We start from the raw sequence: 21,908 nt of genomic DNA, 5'->3' as shown, positions 1-21,908 counted from the left end.
GGTCGAAAAATGTCCAATTTTAATTTTATGTGAAAATATGAGGTACTTGTACTTGCATATTTCCACTTTATTCAACTTGATTCTTCTGCTCCACTTAACTTCAGAGGTAATCATTGTACTTTTTACTCCACTGCATTTGTCTTAAGTCACTTTTAATCAAATGATTTTTTAATACCATTCCCATCCAGTGAAAACTACAAATCTCCAGCTATGTCTCTGTTGAATGTTTGTGATAAATTAAAATAAATGTTTTTTTTTATGTGCTGAAAATGTTATTAAACTGAACCACTGGATAGTAATGTGTAGTAAAAGGCTCATGATACACATTGGTACACATACTTAGGTGAGAGAATGTGGACTGAAAGGCATGTGTGATGAACTGCAATATATGAAATGAATAAATGTACAAGTCAAAAATGTTGACTGCATGTTGCACCAGTTTGAAAATGTATTGCATGTATTTACAGGCCTATATATACATACATTTACATTATACACAACATATCCATTTGGAATTTATACATTGGTAAGTAGAAATAACTCAAGCAGGCACTTCTTATAACCAACATGATGCAAAGTACCTAATAATAGTAGATGTACAATACTGGTATTTTGCCATTTTTTAACATTCTATTATCACTCTTTCAGTTATTTCAGGCTCTGTTACTTCTGCATATAGAAGACATTCCAGACATGCAGCAATCCTTCATGATCTTTCATTCAAAGACAATAACAATTAAAAAGCTTGCAGGAAATATTTCCATAAAAAGTTGAATTGAGAATATCACTCAATATGACATAACATAAATACAAGCAGATCTTTTCCTTTAAACTTTTGTTATACGACTAAATGGTCCCTGTTTCTTTCTGTCATATTTTTTAGTGAATTTAAACCCTATTTAATAGTTAATCCATCAAAATGATTCAGTTATTTGAAGAGTCATCTGTTACAAAAATCAAACATCCTTGTTTGAGTGAATAACGCTGAGAAACAAAGAACCTATTTCTGCTGTTTGTTATTTTAAGTCAGTGGAATTTGTTCTTGATAAATTTTCCACCACCCTGCTGATTATTGGTGCATGCAGTTGAAATCCTTCATCTGGAAACGTCTGACCACCTCTGGCATCAGATTGGACGTCTTCATGTGAACTCTGTGATGCTGACGTTGACAAAGAGGGAGGAGGGAGGGATGGCCGTTCCGTCTTTAGAGAGCAGGTGTATGTGACGATATCCTGGAGAGGGACACACATCGACAAGAACTGGAATTAGAGCTCAAACGGAGATGTGATGAGTAAATCCCGCCTCTGGAATTTGACACAGCACATGATTTAATCTCTGCTCACCTGCTTGGATGCACTCAAACGGGAGAGTAAACTGTCCAACAAAATCGTTTCTGGAAGCCTTATCGTAGTCCTCCACCACAAAGCGAACCAGGGCCAGCTCAGGGGCGTGGATGACAAAATTCAAAGTTTCATTCCACACTGGGTTAAATCCTGCAGGTAGAGGGCAGTAAAAGGTTGAGTATCACCAACTGTGACATGACTTTCTATTTCAGGTCATCTTTTTTTTTCTTTTTAATTTAGTCATTTTTAATTAAGCTGAGTATAAACAAAAACATAAACAATCATCAAGCAAACCTAATATAAATTCAAACAAATAGATAACCAATATGCAAAATAGAAATAAAAATGTATTAACAAATAACAATATGTAATGGCTAAAACTCAAAATACAGGATAATAAACATGCCATGGTCCAGATTTGTACTTCAAGGCATTTACAGTCCACTAAAATGAGAGGAAAACTGAAAAAAACTAAAATCTTAGAAAATAGGTTTGATTTCTTTCAAAAACTCAAAGAAAAAACTTAGCAAGCAACTTGGAAAGAAATGCAAACTGGAAAATCCAAATAAAAGGTAAAAAGAAATGAAATTAGGTAAGAGTGATTATTAGATGTAATTTAAAAAAAAAAAAAAGAATGCCCAGGAAGCTGAAGACTATTTATCAGTATAAGTCTCTAAATTATATATTTAAAATAATGCTACAGGAATAAAAACAAAAAAAAGTGTTCAGTTTGTTTTCATTTTTAGCACTTCCTTGGGGTCATTTTCTTGGGGGTGATCTTGTTTGTTTGTTTTTTTGCTTTTTTCTCTTATTTTCAGGCAAATTTCTTCTAATTTTTTACTGATTTTTCGGTAATTCCTGGGCCCTTTCTGTCACTCCCTGCCCCATGGTTTTAAAAGAAATCAAGCCAACTTGCTCAGGTTTCAAAGGGTTAAACGGCAGTAATGGTGGCAGAGTGTCCAAGTTTACGGACTTTTGCAGATTATTCCACGTATAAGTTGCATTCTAAGAGAAAAAAATAGTATAGTAAAAAATTGTATGGGCCCATATCACCCATTTTTACACATTGCAATCTATTAAAGAGGTCATTTAAAAAGCACAGCAACTGGTGGAATCAAAACCAATAGAGGAATGTTTCTTTGAAAGTATTGAATGTTCAAATGTATCAAGTGCTTTAAATATAAGCAGAGCAGCACGAGACATTTTGCTATCCACGGCTGTTGCAGTGTCATTTTAAACCAGAAAGCTTGCAGAGATGGTACTGTGAATTGTGCAATACATGCACTATTTGCATTTAGTAAAAGTGAACATGCTACCATTGTTGTTAATGTGACTGGTCTCTTCCTTGGCATGGTCCTGTGGGACTCCGTAGATCTCCACTCTTACCAGGGGGTCTACAATAGAGCCCTCTTTCTGATTCACCTTTGGGAGCTGCTGCCCACTGATCACCTGATAAACACACACACATATTTGCATAAAGGAAATACACACCACTGCAGTGTACAGCACAGAAGAACACATTACACAACTTCTCTTATTTTATTGTTATTCTATGTTTTTCTGACATATTCTGCAACGCCACGCCTTCCATTGACACACTGACAGCAGCTGGCCATTGAAACCATAAGCAAATTCAATTTACATGCAGTTCTGAACCTGTATGGATAAGCGGAGTGGTTTATAGTCCTGCCGCTCCTCAGGTTTCTCTGGACTGAACTCAGTGTTGCTGTCTCTCATGAAGTCCGGCTTGAGGACGTAGCCGCAGCAGCTGTTCTGCCTGAACAGACCATCATTCAGATCCATCTCCAGACCTGCTGTCTGGAAGTTCAGAGCCACTTTGGGAAAAAGAGGGAGAATAATGAAATTAACTAGGATTTTTTTGTTTTTAACTGTGGCTGGCTGTATCACATGATTTTCCAGACTCAGTTATCTGTCATGTGATAAGTCCAGCACAAGACTTTTATCAAGAACAGACGGCGTCAGTTTGAGCCCTTGTGACTTGTGACAGGAAGCATCTGTCCTGTTAAAGTCCTCCAGCTGCTGGGCTGGTGCTCTGCGTCTAACCCTGACCTCCCTGCAGGAGGGGGTGGGGGTGGCAGTAAGGACACGCACAAAGAAAGTGACACCTCAGTACACGAGCATAAAAGAGACAGTATATTTACATGCATCACACTGTTGTTTCTTGTCATTTCCATATTCAGATTGCGAGTGATAGAAGCTGCATACCATACAATGGTATTTTTAGGATTTTAGGACATTTCTGTTTTAGGAGGATTTTAGGATATTTCTGTGACTTTAAAACATTTTGGGTATTTAAGGACGTTTCTAAGGTTTTAGGACAATTCTTAGATTTTAGGGTGTTTCTAGGATTTAAGGACATTTCTCGGACTCTGGGACATTTCTAGGATTTGAGGCAATTTCTAAGATTTAGGACATTGGGGGCTTAGATAGGACCTCTGGGGGGTTGCGCCAAATACATTTTTCCCAAAGATGGTTTCTGTTATCTTGGGTATTTCTGATCACACTGCTGTATGTCCAAGTGTTTGTTTTTCTAAAAGTTTGGTCTTAGTTATATAATGCTTCAAAAAAAGGATTGATGTCATGATTGACAGCTGTGTGTGCCAATCATTGCGTTGTGATCAATGATTCTGCTCATGATTGGTCGGATGGGTGTATGGGTAGGACCTCCAACACCTTGGACATGTTACTGCGCACATTCTGGCTCCAAATAACATCACCAGCACAAGATGGCAGCAGCTGTATCTGGGATATTTTGATTTCATTTTTGCATCATTGCGGTAGGTGGAGATGAGTCATCCATCTTTACATTCAGTCTATGTTTGAAACTATCAACCATATCAAAAATGCAGCACACCTTCATTTGTGGTTTCTTTGCTGTTCAGACCCTTGCATTGGCGAGAAAAAAGGTTCAAGGTTAAAGGTTTTCATTGAGCAGCAACAGCATTATTTTATGTTGGAGTTATATGTCAGAAGTGCTATTCATATATGGCAAATTACACTGCCAAATGACTGGATTGACAGCACTAACCCTGTCTATACCCATGCCCTGGGTCCTTAGCATCAACTTGTCTTCATGCATTCATTGCGATATTACATGCAGTCAGCATGTCAGCCCCATGCTGCAGTGTTGGACCAGCTAAAGACGTTAGGACACTGTGGTAATAAGACTGGCAACAGGAGACAGCAGTGTGTTTAAATGCAGAGTTTGGTTAAACCAGCAGAGGGCGGCCGTACTCTCACCTATCTGGCAGCCCAGGTTCCACATCTCCTGCGGGTTGTAGTTGGAGGAGTCCGTCCTGAGACCACTGGGATAAATCCTGCTCAGCTGCCGTGTGTTGTACTGCACAAAATCTGTCCCTGGACAGAGTATAACATGTAAAACATTTTATAGTCATAAAGCAGCCATATTATTTTATCTGAGGAATATGACATAAGATTTAACTGTTCTCCATTCTTTTTCAAAATACCCGTCCCTTCATGTCCATGGTACCTGCGTCCTTAGCAAGCTTCTTGGCCTTAGACTCAGAGAAAGACGACATCTCATCGCATTTGGCGTGTGAGCGAGCATGCTCAAAGCCATGGAAGTGCACGCTTTTGCAGTAAACCACCAAGTCTGACAACTCCTTGGACAGTTTGGACTTTGATTTCTGCAAAAGAGGAGAAAAGAAAAAAATTAATTTAAATCCCTTCCAACATTAATAACATACAGTTTGAAGGTAACTCTGTAAATAAGAGGCCAGTGATTACATAACTACCCCATAATTTGTTTACTGATGAAATTGAATTGCATCATTTTCTTGTGGAAAAAGTTTGTCCACAACAGATCAAAGTTGTATTAAATTAGTGCAGGAAAAAAGTTGGAAATTCTTCTGGAAACATAAACATAAACTAATAATTACAAATGTATTTGTCCCAAATTAATAATGAAAAAAAGTTGCAAGTAACAAGACTAAAATAAATTTACTTTATTTATTTTCCCCATTATTAGAAGTTTGGAAGAAATATGTGAGAGCTGTTCTTTATTGCTTTGGTAATTTACACGAAATTGGCAGAAAATAATCATACTGTAACCAAACGGCAACTACAGGCATACTAAATGTTCATGTTTTTATGAATGATAAAATGCAATTAAATTTCTACCCTCGTGAGCCTCAGATTATTTCTTCAGTAACCTGCTCCCTCCAACAAAGCATCACTTCTTTTAGAAACCACACACATGCGACTGATGCATACAGTATAAAGTACTTTTACATTCTAATATACCTGCAGGACAGCAACTACTGTAAACAGGAAGCTTGTTTCATTACTCAGCTACAGAAATATTCAAGTGCTGTCTTCACTTTTTGCCACTCAAAATAAGCAATTATTGCATATATTTGTAGATATTCAGCACTATTATATTATTTTGATCTTTTTTTTCCAAGTAACCATTTTGGCTATTTACACTTTGGAGTGGATGTGTTGTTTCTTTTTATGTTTATGTAATTTTTTAAATATAATATGTACACATGTTACATACAGCTGAAAAAGAGAAAGGAAATGTTTACACTGTATTATTGTTGATAAAAGCTAAATAAAACTAAAGTTCTAAAGAAAAAAGTCAATAAATGTGTGTAAAATAATTAGCATCCTCCTCTCTCTCCCTTATCATTTTTAATTAAACCACTGAAATCACAAATGCTTTCATATCACAAATTAACACATATTTTGAGAACAGCTTTGAAAATACTGTGTTTTTGATTGACCTGCCTTGATAAATATGAAATGCAGAGTTTGGTTTATTTCCCACAGCTAAGGAGACACACACTGAACGCTGTTTTCTTTCTCACTTCACTAACTTTCTTCTTTCTGCCATATCTGTCTTATCTTTAATATCCCTGTTTCCTGTTTCTTTTCACTATCTCTCTTCTTTTACTCCAGTCTCGCCTCACTGTCTCTTATGTCCCCACACCGTTTCCTGTCTTTCTCAGCAATCAAGTTCTGTTCACTTCTGTCTTGATTCACCGTCACTTTAGATATAATTCTGTCTTCATGTCCTGTCCTCACTTCCACTGTCTACAGGCAGTGGTGGAGGAAGTATTCTGATTTTCTACTTCAGCAAAATGACTAAAACCACACTGTAAAAATACTCATTAATATGTTCAGTGAAAGTCTTGCATTAAAAATTGGTACTTAAGTAAAAGTATAGTCAGAAACATGTACCTAAAGTATTAAAGTAAAGTACCCAATTTGAGGAGGGAAAAAACCCTCTAAATTACTCAAAATATGACTAAAAGTAGAACATGGCTTAAGCATTTATCAAAAACAGTTGCCAATTAATTTTTTTGACAATCAGCTAATTGTTTAATCAACTAATTGTTTCAGCTGTACTTGTGTCAATTGTTGGGTAGTTTAACCCTTTGAAACCTTGGCAAATTGGTTGAATTTCTTTCAAAAACATAAGAAATTACCTAAAAATTAGTAAGCAATTAGCAAAATAAAATAAAATACAAGAAAGGGACCTGGGAAAGGTGCCTGAAAAATCTAATAATTTTGTAACATAAGTTTCAATTATGTAATCATAATAATTATAAAAATATTTTTTCCCTAGCATTTGTTTTTTCTATTTTTTCCACTATACATATTTCTCTAGCTTTTTAAAAAATAATTCTCTAAATCTATTAATTTGTTGAACATTTTTTTCCCAAGTTGCTCATTGCCTTTTTCCTTTTTTTTTTAAAAGAAATTATGCCAATTTGCTCAGGGTACAAAGGTTTAAATACTGATAAAAGACATCTAAAAGCAGCACAAGGAGAGTGATGTCACTCCAGGTTTCAAAGGGTTAATTTATAATAAAACATCATATTCTATAAACATTTCGTAAGCTTTTCATGAAAAATATTAATGTGTAAAGTAACTAGTAACTAAGGCCTTAAGATAAATGTATTTAAGTGAAAAGTGCAATATTTCCCTCTGGACTATAATAAAGTAAAAGTAGTTGAATCTCGTGTCTTTCAGATTGAGCTTAAAGCATCAAGCTGTTATACCTTTGCATTGTGGTTCAAACCCTCAGCGGGTGGCTCCTCTGTAGGCAGATTTCCAGCATCATCGTTGGCCATCTCTTCCTCATCACTAACTTCATCTGTCAGAGTTTCATCCAGAGAGTCTCCTGGATCACTGATCTTTTTAGCTTTCAGCAGAATTTTCCCCTTCAGCTCCTATAACAGACACCAACACAAGCACAGAAGGGTCAGAGCTCTTCTTCTTCATGCTGGCTCTGATCCACCTCATTTGTAGTATTTTTCTGTTCAATCCAGTTCCATAAAAAAAAAACAATGTGCTGAATGAGTGCTGGAATGTGGGATGTCACACTTCTTGAGGACTTGTTGTCTTCAGTACCCAGAAAAAAAGTTGGTCCATCTTCCTGCACTTTGTTGTTTCCTAAGTAAATGCAGCAAAGAACCACTACTTAATCGCCAAAACCCTCAGTGGAATTCCTCGCAGCATTTATGTGCCATTACTTCAAGTTAGCATTGATTGTCTTAAGTGCTCTAATGGGAAAGAGTTTGGAAGTTACAGTATACTATGGCTGTGCTTTTATGATCATTGTAAGATGGATGTTTAGACACACACCAGCCATTAATCTTTAAAATGTCTCTGAATTCCTAATGATGCCAAAGTTTTCCTAGATCAGACTGTCTGAAAACATTTCATTCCTAAAAGTTAATCAAAGCAGAATGTTTACTGACGCTTTGTATCAGATAGATCCCGATATAAATGTATCACTAATTGTAATGGAATAGATTTATGTCATCATAAGTTCCCAAGTTCAATATACCGTTTACACGCATTAACCCTCTTATTGAGTTCATGTCAAAATTTATTAGTTTTGAGTTATAATTTGTAAATAATCTATATTGACTCTAAACCTCTTTTCTAATCATTTTCTTTTAATCGATTAATTGATTGGTTGAGGAAAAACATTACACCTGCACACTTCATGCCACACAAGTTTATCGAAGACAATGTTTTGATCCTACTTGGATCGTCAGGTCAAAATGAATAGAACTGTTTAAGTTAAGACAGAAAATCACCAAAATTGAAGTGTTAAGTCTAAAACTGCGATATGCAAACACTATGTAAAAGCTACACTTTAACAATGTCTCCCCGTAACCCTCATACGTATTCCATAGTGTAATTTCTGTGCTCCAGGTGTTATTTCGTTTTCCTCATTTACGCCATTTTTTGATTGCTGTACACCTACATGACGTGCGAATAACTACCCTCACTCAATGTTTGCTGTTAGCACAAAACACGGAAGCCCTATAGTTGTGGTAATGAGAATGTCATATGTTCTGCAGGTATCTGGTGACAGACCTAAGTATTGGACAAACTGAAATTATGACCCAATGACGGTGATATATGAAAAATCAAGGTCACCAAAGTTAAAATCACATTTCATTATCTGGGGACCATCAATGTCTCGACTATTTTTTTAATGGCACTCCAACCAATTGTGGTCCAAACATCTCAAATTTTAAATGTAAAGATGGTGATACTAAAGATGGAGATAAGGGGATCACCAAAGTCCAAATGGTTCATCCTCTGGGGACTAGGAGCGTTTCTATAAAAGGCTATGACAATCCATCTGATAGTTCACAATCATGTTTCTTTGTAAAAGTTTTACAAAAGGTTGACAAAGAACACAAAAAAGAATGCCAGGGTGTATTGCCCTATTAAGTGCATATCTGGCCAAATATAAGAAAACCCAGATGCACACCTGTGGAGAGGGAAGCTGTTGAGGGACCTGGCCATCCAGCAGGGTGGTCAGTAGTGTGTCACCTAAGATTTGGCTGAGGTGCTGAGCCATGACTGTCTGCTGCTCCACACCACAGTGATTCTCAATCGACAGGATGACTGGGAAGTCCGATACCTATCAAACAAGAAAGAGAGGACATAATTCTGGCTTTAAAAGCTCATCTGTTTTCTGTCTTACTTATGCTATAATTATATCAGCTCCTAAAAAACGCAGTGGTAAAAGTGTTGTATTGACTTTTCAATGAGGTTGAGTTTCCACAATTCTCCAGAACAGTTCATCACATCTTCCCTAAAGTTGAGTAGGAAAGTTTTAGTGGCACCAATAAAGAAGTAGAGACATGTGAGAAGTTTCCTGGTTGTTTTCCATGTAGGTCAGTCAGCGGGGGTACATAATTCCAGGGGCAGGGAGGTTTACCAACTGCTCTTTGTGTGCTTTGCACTTTTCTGGGCACTCAGATACTCTTGTGAGTGGGACTTCTAACTGCTCTAAAGGGTTGGTTTGCCCAGAACAGAAAAACATTTTTTTTAGATTGCTGTTAGTCATAAGAAGCCAAAACTTTCCTTTCATTTGGATTTTATTTGTGGTGGTCATGGCAGTAAAGAATATCAACAGCAACATCTTGTTTCACAATGTTTTCCTCGTTATTCTGGAGAATCCAGAGTTTTTATAGAAAATATTTCAAATGTTCCAATTCAAACTGTTCACAGAAAGGTGTTGCAAGAAAATGTTCATTTTGAATTTAATGAAAACCTGACCAGAATAATTGCTGAATAATGCTAGGAGTAAGTGGTGAACTTTTGTGTGTGTGTGTATTATCTGGGTGAATTAACTGTTTAACCAGCGCTGCTCACCTTGAAGGCATATTCCTTCAGCGTTGAGACGACGTCTCTAAAAAGAATCTTGGAAGTCAAAGTGTGACCGTGATACACGACGGGTTCCCCATCACTGCCGTCCCAGCAGTCCACCTCTACACAACGGCAGCCTCTCTTCAGGGCCCTACACACACACACACACACACACACACACACATCGTGTTTCAGTTAAAAGTATATGATACATTTCAATCTATGAATACACCATTTTTATCTATGACTTTGCCTGTCCGTATAAGGAAATCAAAATAAAAGTTAAAAAAAGTCAACTCGCTCATCTCTGAGACGTACATTAAATTTCCTTCGGTATGCTTTTGTGTGATTATCTAACCTCTGTTTCAGTTAAAGCAGGTATCAACCCTTTTAAACTTGGGCAAATTGGCTTGATGGGAAAAAGACAAAGGGCAACAAAAGAAGAAATAACTAAAAAATTGGCAAAAAATAAATTCAAAAAAGAGTACAAGAAAATGACCTGAAAATTAGTTTAGAAAAAACAAAACATAACAAAAAACAAAAGAAAATGATCTGAGAAAGGAAAAAAATGTAATAATTTTGTAACAGAATTTTAAATACATAATTATATCAGTTATGAAAATAGTTTTTCCCTAGCTTTTTTCTCTTACTAGTCTTACTATACAGATATTTATCTAGCTTTTTAAAAATAGTTTTCTAAATCTATGAATTTGTGTAACATTTCTTACCAAGTTGCACATTACCTTTTTTCCCCCATGTTTTTGGAAGAAATTGTGCCAATGTGCTCAGGTTTCAAAAGTTTAAATACTTGTGAAGGCATCTGACAGCAGCATAAGAAAAGCGATGTCACTACAGGTTTCAAAGGGTTAAGCATAGACAGAGCTGCATGTGTTGTGTGCAGTAGCCCTCACTGGATGTAGGCCTCCAGGCTGCTCTGTCCTCGCAGCTGGTCCTCCAGCAGGTAGGTGTTGTGTGAGGAGGAGATGAAGTAGTGGCTGAGCGGCTGGCTCATGTCCTGATGAAGATCCAGATGTTCAGATTTAAATATGGATCCCTCCTGTGAGCACAGGTAGATCTGGAAGCCATCTAACGACATGGCGCCTTGTTTCTTTGCTGAACAGAGGATATGATACGATAAGACCTCAGTATTCACAGTTCACGAGGCAGTGAAGGTCACATGGTATATGTCTTAACCAAGTTGCTGGAATAAAAGTACAAGCTGACTGAAACACAAGCATCTACACACTCAAATGACTTGTTATTAGTATTGCAAATTGCAGGTGAATTGCTATAAAAATTTGCTATGGATATTAAATTGTAGACGGCATTATGTTTTCATGTTGTCCTCTTAAAAACGCTTTGAGGGGAATTTGGACAAACGTCGGGGAATTTGGACAAACGTCACCTTGGACTTAAGGGTGAACTAATTAAATTGTAGTGGCCAACGGTCGAGGTAACTGTGTACTTGTGTGTCTCAATCTTGTGAACGCAATATTTCAAGAACACCTTGAGGGGAGTTTTTCAAATTTGGCATAAACGTCCACTTGGACTCAGCAATAAACTGATTAGAATTTGGTGTTCAAAGGTCAAGGTCACAGTGACCTTGCATCCACCTAATGCACATGAACACTATATCTCAAAAAAGCCTTGAGATAATTTCCTCAAATTTGGCAAAAATTTGCACTTGGACTAGAGAATGTACTGATAAGACTTTGGTCGCCAAAGGTAAAGGTCATTGTGACCCCATCTGTCTCCTTCTCATGAACACAATATCACAGGGATGGGATTTTTTCAAATTTGGAACAAACTTCCACTTAGAGTCAAAAATGAACAGATTAGATTTTAAAGGCCAAAGGTCAAGGTCACTCTGACCTTGCATCTGTGTCATTCTCATGAATGCAACATCTCAGGAACACCTTGACGGCATTTCTTCAAACATCCACTTGAATCAAGGATGAACTGTTTTGAATTTGGTGGTTTACGTTTAAAGGTCAAGATCAACGTGACCTCATAAAACCTATTTTTTGGCCCTAACTCAGGAATTCTTTTGCTAATCATGAGAAAATTTCACACAAATTTCAAAAAGGATAAAATTATGAAGTAACAACATTTTACCGTGTATCTAAAAGGTCAAAGATCAACTTCATTGTCACATAATGTTCTGCAAAAACACTTTTCTGGCTGAACGTTAACATCATAGGTCAAGAAGAGAAGGGGAGACATTTGGTCAGACACTGAATTGGTGACACTAATCTTTGGTGGCCTTGGTATGCTGCCTGTACTCAGGCTCAAAGAGATGCTCATATGACTCTTTTTTTTCTAAAAATATAGTCATGAGACCCAAAGCTGTGAATACAAGATTTCAGTGTGCAGATGCTTTTATCTCCAGTTTGTGACAATATTCACAAACAAAAAGTCTTTTTTTTGTGTGTCATTATGCACTGATATCACATATGTCCTTCTAATTTGCCACATTTCCTTGAATCCAGTGCTCTTTTAATCAGTTCAAACACTAAAATCTAACACTTGAAAACACATCTTGCATAAAAACAATAATGTTAATCTGATAAAAATGTGGAACCTTAAAATATACAAAACTCTAACAAATACATCACCTTAAGCATTTTGGATTATAAAAAAACATTTTACATTGCTAATATCTACCTTTTCTGATCTGCTGTAGACACTGAAATATTGTGTGTCTATATACTAATGTGTAAAGTAAGTATAAATTAGAAAAGTACTGAGAAAATTTCAATTGGCATTGGATTAATAATGGATTAATACTCAAGTAAAATAGTTTAGTACATAATTTGAGTTAATGTACTTGGCTACATTCCACCACTGCTGCTGTCAGTCAGACATCTTTACCTGACTCAGATGGTTCGTAGCGATCAATCAGCTCCTGGGCATGCTGGGAACTCTTCTCTCCCTCATGCTGCTCAACACTCAGGAAGTTCTCCAGCTCCTCTAACATTAACTTCTCTCCATCTCCGGAGTAATCCTGGAACACCTTCCACACTTCATCCCTCTGAGTCAGCATCTTATAGAAATGGACAAACTGCTCGATTTCCAAAGAGCCACTCTCGTATTTATCAGCCATCTGTGGAAATAAAAGAAGAGCTTTAGTTATGTATTTGTTGCAATGTTTATTATCTATTTAAATGCTGTACTATAACATTGTAGCTAATGTGTCACATCAAATGGAGTGTGAGAAGAGCTCTGAAATGTAATTTAATAAATCTCACATTCAAAGTTAATTAAACTAAATTCTTACAATTTACACCAAGATGCAACAATATCCAAAGCAGTTCAAAAGCTCACCGTGAAAAGATGCAAAGCATGCTCCTCATTCATGTCCACGTTCATCATCTTCAGCAGTTTCCGCACCTCTTTGAAGTTCATCTTTCCGTCCTTGTTTTTGTCCGCTTTCTGGAACCAGTCCAAGACCCACCTGACAAGACGTTGAGGACAACGCCAGCGAACAAGTGTTGTGGAATAACAATTCAAATGTAAAAACTTGATTTCTCCATTTAAAAATGTTACAATCAGTTGGAGAGCTCTATTAGTATAATTCACTGTTCATATAATCTCATGGGTAGAGCAAACTTCAATGGTTTTGTATTATTTCTGTTTTTAGTTGTTTTTTTTCTAGCTAGTCATAGGGTCATCGCCACCCTCATGTCCAATATGGTCCCTTCTGGCTCCAGAAATCCATGATGGCGATAAACACAATACCAAAATACCATAAACCAATAGGTGAAGTTATGGTGGCTCCTTCCATTACAGTCTATGATGTAAAGTTTAAACAAAACCACCCAGATAACTGGCTAACAACATAATCTAGCTTTGAGACATCAGCCTCAGGTGCTGCTGATTCTTTATAGTGGTAGATATGATTAGAGGATGAATGTAGTTTATTGGAGAATGCATTAGACACTTTGACAGCAGTTGCCCTCTCCACTTCACTTATTGATTTGATAACATTAAAGAAATCCATTTAACAGAAACTGCAATTGCAAGCAAGCATGAAGTTGAAACAAACAATGAGGCATTATTATTAAAGATGGTTTTCATTAGTCATCAAATTAATTTCTTAGTACTTTTAGTCTTAATGTCTTCAAATATGTGATCTTGGACCATCCACTTCCCCTAGATGAAATTAAAATATACCCATACTTTTTCTCCCGCTAGTGTAGCCAGATGAAAGTATCAAAGCACCTGTAGTTTTAGAACACAGGAAATGTACTCTGATAAAAATGTTGTGGAGGAGGGCACCCACACCCTCCCGTTAGCTTGTCCCACCAACATTTTCAGTGCTTTCTACGCCCGTATCTCCAATCTATCACCACTTTATATTATTAGCCTATAATATGACACTCTTTGGGGGAGATCACACTTTTAGCAAGACTACTTTCAGTTTTGTTCAAAGAAGACAGTTTGAGTCTGTGTTTTTCATAAAATACCAAACAGTAAGCGTCTACAGTAAAAGGATACTGGTCCAGCCTCTCCTTCTCATCCATTGTTTGAGCCTTTCGAATCAGCTTACGCACTCCCTGGATCCAGGCCTGAGCTTCTTCTGGTGACTCAGCCACAAGGTCCAGGTTGCCTTGGCGACCGTGAAACACCAAAGTGAAGCAGAGGTCAGCGTGGAACTCCTCAGCAATGCTCAGCAGGACCTCCGACTGGTGGCCCTCACGCACTGCCTCCACCTCAGTAATCGAGACTGGCAAGGACAAAGAAACTGGATAATGAAGCTGTTTGGGCTGATAAATACTTTTGCCATGAATTTTGATATGTACAACCAATTGATATGAAGTGAACTTGGGGCTTGGGGATAACACCTTCATTTCTGTATGGTAAATATGTAGCTGGAACCTGCAGCCTCTCAGATCAGCATCACGACTGGAGATATTGTGGAACAGTTAACCTGGCTTTTTCAGAAGTAAAAAAAAAAAGGCAGTCGACACATCTTAAACTAACACTATGTTTTTAATCAGCACAAAAGCTGAACTGCAAAAACCAACACAACCACCAAAACCAGTGATGCCTCCTACCCTAATGAAATTCTTATCTCTGACACACGCTTTGACAAAGATGATCAGGAGAGAGCCATTAAGACTGTGCTTCCTGCAGACCATCAAGCGCTAACATTTTTTCCGACTGGAATGTGCGGTGCTTTGAATAAGATTAGCTGGTCCTGAGAGCATCTCAGAAACGTGCTCAGGCCATGGCCGTACCTATCACTGAGGTCCCCAAGGGCAGGACCTCTATATTTTAGAAGTATGCAGTTCCCTTTTTAAAAAGGAGCTTTAGGGGCCTTTGGTACATTATTTTAGGGAACAATGAGTAAGAACAGAAAGAGTATTCATTATTTTTCATATCTAACCATCAAAGTAGATCAATCATAGTTTGGGCCCTTTAATTGGGGGGCTGATAGAAAAGTCCAGCACTGATTATTATGATTATTCTATCATTTCCTCATACAGGGTCCATCCAATAATTATGCTGTTCTCTACACCCTCAATCTAATCAATCCAGACTAGTGTAGGTGGTGTAGAAATGCAGGATTTCTTTTTTTTTTATTTCAATTTTTTTTCTGGTGGAGCACCCCAAGATGTTGTCCATTTTTTGCTCTCCAAATGTCTTAAAATGCACGTATTTAGATCAGCGAATTTAGAAAAATCTCAAGAGATCATGCCCTGATGAACCCCCATAGCAAGCTTGGTTTTTGGACCTCAGTGTTTCTAAAACCTTGCATACGGCCCTGTTCAGGGCCTCAGGTTGAAGATGATGCTAAGCAGCTAACTGAGGTCTTCAGTTAGTTGCCTAGCATCATGTTCAACCTGTCACTGGCCCAAACAACGTTCTTTAACCACTTCCATCCTCCCTGTGCCAAAACACTACATGAAGATGAAGTATCCTCTAGTGTTCTCTTAAAACACGGTATGGTACAGTTCCCTTGAGGGTGCCCTTCTAGTGGAGAAAACACAATTGAGTGCCTTTAAGGGTGTTCTTCTAGTGGAGAAAACACAAAGTGCCCTTTCAGTGAAAAAAACAAACAAACAAACATGCCATTGTTCAAGGCCATCTACAGAGCCCTTAAACAGAGAAAATATGATACAGTGCCCTCCAGGGTTTCCTTCCAGTAGAGGAAAATATGATGAATATGTCTGTATAGTGCCCCTCAGTGGAGAAAACACAATTAAGTGTCCTCAAGGGTGCACTTCAAGTAAAGACAACCTGATGAAGTGCCATCACAGGGCCATTTCAGTGGAGAAACCCTAATGAAGTACTCTCTGGGTTCCCCTCCAGTGGAGAAAACATCATGGAGTGTGCTTTCAGTGAAAAATCATGAAGTGTGATTTAGAGAGCCCTTAAGTGGAGATAATATGATGCAGTGCCTTCTTGGGTTCCCTTCAAGAAGAGAAAATGTGTCAAACTGCTCTGTATGGTGCCCATCAGTGGAAAAAACACAATTAGGTGCCCTAAAAGGTGTACTTCCAATTGAGATTACGTGATGCAGTACCATTCATGCTAATCTACATGCTTGAAAACTTTCTGTGTGCTTGTGCCTGTATTTGAACCAATTAGTCAGTATAATGCGCTATATTTTTCAACGACTGACTGAAGAGGTCATATGAATAAAACAACAGTTAATATATGAGTACAATCAAGCATGTAAAGATGCACACACACTTCTGTACTCACAAGTGGAGTGACCTCTGCCAGCCCATCTTGACTTGTACCAGATAGTCAGGCCATCCTCCAGAAGGCGAAAATGCCGCTGCTTCTTCCACGATCGTGACTTGACTTTTCTCAGAGTCGACCCTGCCATCATCACCTTGACATCTGGGTCATCTTGGATGCCTGCAGAGTCATGTAAAAAGTCAAATGTCATGATCATGTCCTACCTCAAATACTAAACCATCAAAACTGGCAAGCCAGGGAGAGGATTTCACTACTTCAATGATTATGCCATTACTGATTCAATAAGGATGTATGGACGTTAACATTAAGCTCAACTTCTATTAGACCTTAAACTTTCAAACAAATTGCAAAATCTTCACAATTTCTCTATCCTCATTCTGTTAGAATAATATTTACTCACGTGAACTTTCAGGATCCATTTCTATTCTTGAATCATGCCAATGAAAATGTGGTGCTAAGAAGAAGCAGATGTCAGCAAACTGTTCCAGATGCTTTGCCCTGTTTCCAAACAAAATACATTTCATAAAACCTCTATGTGCATTCATTTGATGCATGAACTACCTCAACAGAAAAAGAAATCACAATATAATTTTAATCTGTAAATGTACACAGACAGTTTGCGCAACACTTTTAGCAGCTGCCTGGTTCAGACTGATAGTTACACAAAACTCCAGTTCCCTGTTATTGTAGTAAATTCATTGGGGTAGTTTATTCAGTACCTTGCTATAGGGAAACTTGATTTGAGTTGTTAAGGAAGGGCATTGCTAGTTCACTTTTTGCTCATTCAGGACTTCCCTGCTGATTCATGCGAAACATGTCCATCCATCACCTTAATCAGCCATTCTGTTGTGCCTCACATAGTTACAATCTGCTGAACAGTATAGGATCCTGACAGGAATCCTAGTTATTAAACTATGAGATCTGGGCTCAAACTCCCTGAGTTGGCAATTGACTGCTCTGCTGGAATGCTTCTGAGCAAAACACTTAATCGCCACCAGCTCAAGGTCTGATAAACCTGACATCTGTGACATGAAACTGGGGCAACCAAAAAGAGTTCTCTTAAAAGATAACTGAAAGAGACCGAACACCGACACAGTCTGCGAGAGTGTGGTTGACTTGATGCACTCAATGCCAAGGTATTTTCAGGGTGAGTCAGCGTTTAAATCTTGATCCACTCACACCATCAATCTTTACTCATTATGGGCGAGCAGACTGAAAGGCTTGTGTACGGCAGCTCCTGCAGCCTTTGTGCTGACTCAGAGAAACCAGACACACTCAGCAGCCTGTACTCACCTTAGCCTCATGTGATAGAAATCAGGAGAAATATTGGGTTTTTTTTAAAGTTTGATTTTACTACATGTGACTACGTGATCACTTTAAATTAATAATTTGCAAATCTTAAAATTATTCTCCTGAGAATTTATGTATCATACAAAACTGTAGTATAGGTATCATTTTCTAACTATGCTGGTGGCTTGGCCCAAAGGTAAGACAATGTTGGTGTGACAAACTGTTGTTGTTCAATCGGTCCACCACACTGGTCTATATATTTCCACGACTGACATGTTTGCCATGAAGTCTAATGCAGACATTCATGGTTCCCTGAGGATGCACCATAATGACTTTGTTGACCCTATGACTTTTCATCTTGCACTACAATAGGGCTACATTTGTGGTTGGACCAAAATGTCTCAAAAACTTTTGGATGGATTGCCATTAATTTGGCTCAAACACTCACCTCAGGATGAATTGTAACAACTTTGGTGATTCACTTTACTTTTCATCATCTGGTCAAAACTGTTAATACTTTGGTTCTGACCAAATAACTGCAGAACAAATGACATTCCAATCTGCCTCAGCTAGTGCTAATTAGCAAATGTTAGCCTAATAAAACAGTAAACTAAGATGGTTAACCTGGTGAACATGATACCTGCTTAACATTAGCATTGCTATTGCGAGCATGTTAGCATTATGGTGCTAGCATTTAGCACACAGGGCTGCTAGCATGGCGAAAGATTTTTGGACTTGTAAACATATATATCACTTCTAACGGCGCATTTCCTGCAGGTCTGACAAGGACACTAGAGCATGTGTTGCTCTACTTAATTGACCACTAACGTTTTCCCTCCTTTTTTAAAAGACTGGCTGCCTCCCCCTGGTGACGTACTTTATCTTGGAATGATCCTGACTGGACAAACGGGCTGCTAGTTGGACGGTCCCTGGTTTTCTACTCAGCATTTCAAACAGGAAACAACAAGAAAGCCTGTCCATTACCTTTTCGTCATTCCATCTAAAGAATCCACCAAAGTCTATATACCAAAAGTCAATGGAGTTATTTTTATTAACAATGTAGTATGCTAGTATGTGTTGCAGGCTACAGTAATGACATATATAATATGAGTTATAGCCAAACTTATTTTAAGCCAAACCTAACCACAGTCTTTTGTTTCATAAACTTAAGGAAATAACCTAAAAACAATGCATTTTACAACGAGGAGAAACTGTACATATCCTGTAAAAATGGACGCATAGTTTGAAAAGACACAATGCATGTAACAAGCAGAAACTGACACGCAGTCCCTAAACGTCAAAAACTAATGTGGAAAGGTACTTAGTGTGTCAATTTCTTTTTGGTTATTACTACTACTATTATTAATATTAATTAATTAATGTATTTATTTTATTTAGTGTGTCAAATTTTGACATGTAGGTCCACAGATAAAGAGGCAGTATATGATGAGTTGGGACGAGATCGTGCTGAGGTTGCCCTACGTGCTGGAAAGCTTGAATCCACCACTGCTACTCTGTATATACTGAGTTATACAAGACCATTGCTTTAATAGACAGGTCAACCCAAGTCTAGCTTTTTCTATAGCCTGAAATTATACATTTGTTTCTTAGTGTTTTGAGACCTTTTATGTATCCTCACAATGTGTCTCAATAAAAGCAGACACTTAAACAGAACGAGACAAATGTACCGCAGACTTTGTGCTTATCAGTGAAAACTGTTAAATTCCTGCTATCTCTGCTGTTCACAGATAAACGTGGATCAAACACTTCCAGAAAGGAAAGGGTTTTTTTTTTAAGTCTTTATATTTGTGTTCCTGTCTGACAGATATCCTTTCCTTCCATTGTCTCCTGAAACAACAAGATCTAGACTTGGGTTCTACTTGTTTCACAACCAAATGTGTGCCAGCCCCCCTTCAGGAGAAAGTTAGACAGAGACATAGAGTTCTCACCACAGTATGACTGACGTGATGTTAGGAATGCTTTCACAGTTGCTTCACGATTTAATATTACGCTCATATGGAAAAACACAGACTGACCATGAAAGCCAGGCTTATTTTCCACAGCTATTTGCTCCATTAACTGAAGTGCGCTTTTTATGTGTTGCACTTTCACTGCGGAGCCACGTCAAAGACATTTCTATTTCCCATCCAAGTTTTCTACTGTTGAAAGTTCAACACACCCTCCTTCGTGCCTAACATCCAGACTTTTTAAGCTTCAATTAGGTCACGTTATGTTTTATTTTTGGGGCCATGCATAAGCATGCAGATGAGTCACACATGGCCACTTCTCCAGGGAGTTCACTGACCACACACACAAACACACAGACATGACTAATCTGAGAGGACAGAAATTGGGAAACTCTCATAAAAACCAAACATGTTCATACTTTTATCTTGTGCGCTTCTGCTGTAGTTTAGTTTAAATGAGTTTTATCCATCGTAGGAATGTTCCATTTTGCCTGTACATTGAAATCTGTGTCCTGGTGTTTACCCTTGACTGCCTTTTTCCTGCACATGTGAAGAATTCGACAAACAAGTAAACAGTTCGTCCAATTAAATCCATATATAACTCCAAACAGCTGCAGGGAGTGAGGTTTGTGCACAGAAAATTAGAACCAGAGGCAGAAATATGAGACATAAAAGCATCCTTTCAGCCTCTATACAACTGCAGCTAAAGAAAGAAGGATAATGAGTCATACAACCTTGCATTTCTCCTAGATAGGGGAAAAAGAGTTTTGCTTACCAAAAGTGCAGATCTTAGCAGGGATATTGTCAGACCTCCAGATGTAGGTGCTCTGTAGGAGACAGCTCTCCCAGGAAGGGCCCCAAGACACTGAGGGGTAGGACCCTTGATGGCCGGCCCGAGATAAGGTTCAGGGAGGTGTGTACGTCACTGGTCACTGAGATCCAGGATCAAGGAGAGTCCAGGGACTGTTAGCTGAGCTCAGGACCTTTAAAAGAATGGGAGTGTCCGAGGGGAAATCTGGCTCAGCCTCCTCTCTCCTCCCCTCTCTCAGCACTCTCACTGCTATAGGTCTGAGAAACCCGATTCCCTAGTCGCTGCTGCCTCACACTGGTACGCTCTGCTCCTACCCCTCCTCATCCTCTTCCTCCTCCTCCTCCTCCTCCTCTGCCCACCCCCTCCCCACCAGCCTTCCTTCCTTTCCTGCCACTCCCTCATTCCACCATCCGCAGTCCCCTCACTCGCTGCATCTGGTGAGGGTCATTCCTTTCAGCGTGCTTCACCTCTTTCTGTCTGTCTTTCTTCCTCATCCTCTGAGTGATAGTTGCTGTTCTGCAGGGTGACTCTTGCGTTCTGTATCAGCACTGATAACAAGGATCACAATTCTGGGAAAATTCCTGCTGTGCTGGAGAGGCCCGAACATAAAACAATGAGAAATACATATTGTTCAAGTAAAAAAACTCCTGATATTTGATGATATCTAAAGATTGCAATAGTCTGAGTAAAGGCTGATAAAGGATGATAGTATAGAACTTGGCAAGGTGCCACACACTGCAGAGCACAGCCGTGTAGATTTTATTACAGTGCTTAATTTAATTTATATTTCTCCACTGTCCAACATGCATGTGAAAAGGCACTGAGCCCAGAAAAATTAATACAGCATAGCATCGAAATACTTTTGTGTGGAAATATTGTATTGCTACACTGAAGCCAATTTTTTTTAATTGCATAAGTTATAAATATTGCAAATACAAATGAAACTTTTAATAGCTTACTAGATTAATATAACTATTTGCTTTGACAGTCCACTACATTTACATTTTGCAGCAATAAAAATAACTTAACTGAGATGAATGGACTGAAAACTTTATAAGAGATAAGAGATTAAGAGATAATACAAATGTTGACAATGTTTTCCTTTGGAAATTACAATAGATT

The 21,908-nt window shown here is 38.2% G+C and overlaps 1 protein-coding gene across 2 annotated transcripts; it reads right to left on the bottom strand.

The window, feature by feature from the left end:
• Nucleotides 1–41: 41 nt before the first annotated feature.
• Nucleotides 42–21,008, bottom strand: LOC121945732 (1-phosphatidylinositol 4,5-bisphosphate phosphodiesterase delta-4-like). 2 transcript variants are annotated; one of them, XM_042490044.1, is made up of 16 exons: nucleotides 20,751–21,008; nucleotides 17,119–17,216; nucleotides 16,719–16,877; nucleotides 14,505–14,733; nucleotides 13,332–13,461; nucleotides 12,879–13,110; nucleotides 10,919–11,120; nucleotides 10,014–10,158; nucleotides 9,124–9,276; nucleotides 7,391–7,561; nucleotides 4,855–5,011; nucleotides 4,605–4,721; nucleotides 3,000–3,178; nucleotides 2,660–2,792; nucleotides 1,344–1,493; nucleotides 42–1,232 (listed from the first exon to the last, which is right to left on the bottom strand). In XM_042490044.1, the coding sequence occupies exons 2-16, from the start codon at nucleotides 17,135–17,137 to the stop codon at nucleotides 1,141–1,143; spliced, it is 2,268 nt and encodes a 755-aa protein (XP_042345978.1). In that variant the 5' UTR covers nucleotides 17,138–17,216; nucleotides 20,751–21,008; the 3' UTR covers nucleotides 42–1,140. The 2 variants fall into 2 exon arrangements, with proteins under 2 accessions (XP_042345978.1, XP_042345984.1); XM_042490050.1 differs by lacking the exons at nucleotides 42–1,232; nucleotides 1,344–1,493 and having other exon boundaries at nucleotides 2,705–2,792; nucleotides 2,986–3,178.
• Between the last annotated feature and the right edge of the window lie 900 nt (nucleotides 21,009–21,908).

Source organism: Plectropomus leopardus, chromosome 1 (genome assembly GCF_008729295.1).
Source record: "Plectropomus leopardus isolate mb chromosome 1, YSFRI_Pleo_2.0, whole genome shotgun sequence".
Taxonomy (NCBI): Eukaryota; Metazoa; Chordata; class Actinopteri; order Perciformes; family Serranidae; genus Plectropomus; species Plectropomus leopardus.
Note: the sequence above shows the minus strand (reverse complement) of the source record. Positions and strands in the feature narration are given on the sequence as shown.

Excerpts from the sequence above, each read along its gene's own strand:
- LOC121945732 (XM_042490044.1), bottom strand. Across the intron at positions 13,462-14,504 it reads GAGAAGGAGAGGCTGGACCA|GTGGGTCTTGGACTGGTTCC; the intron begins GTATCCTTTTAC and ends ACGTCTTGTCAG. Across the intron at positions 1,494-2,659 it reads CAGTCACATTAACAACAATG|GATTTAACCCAGTGTGGAAT; the intron begins GTAGCATGTTCA and ends CTCTACCTGCAG.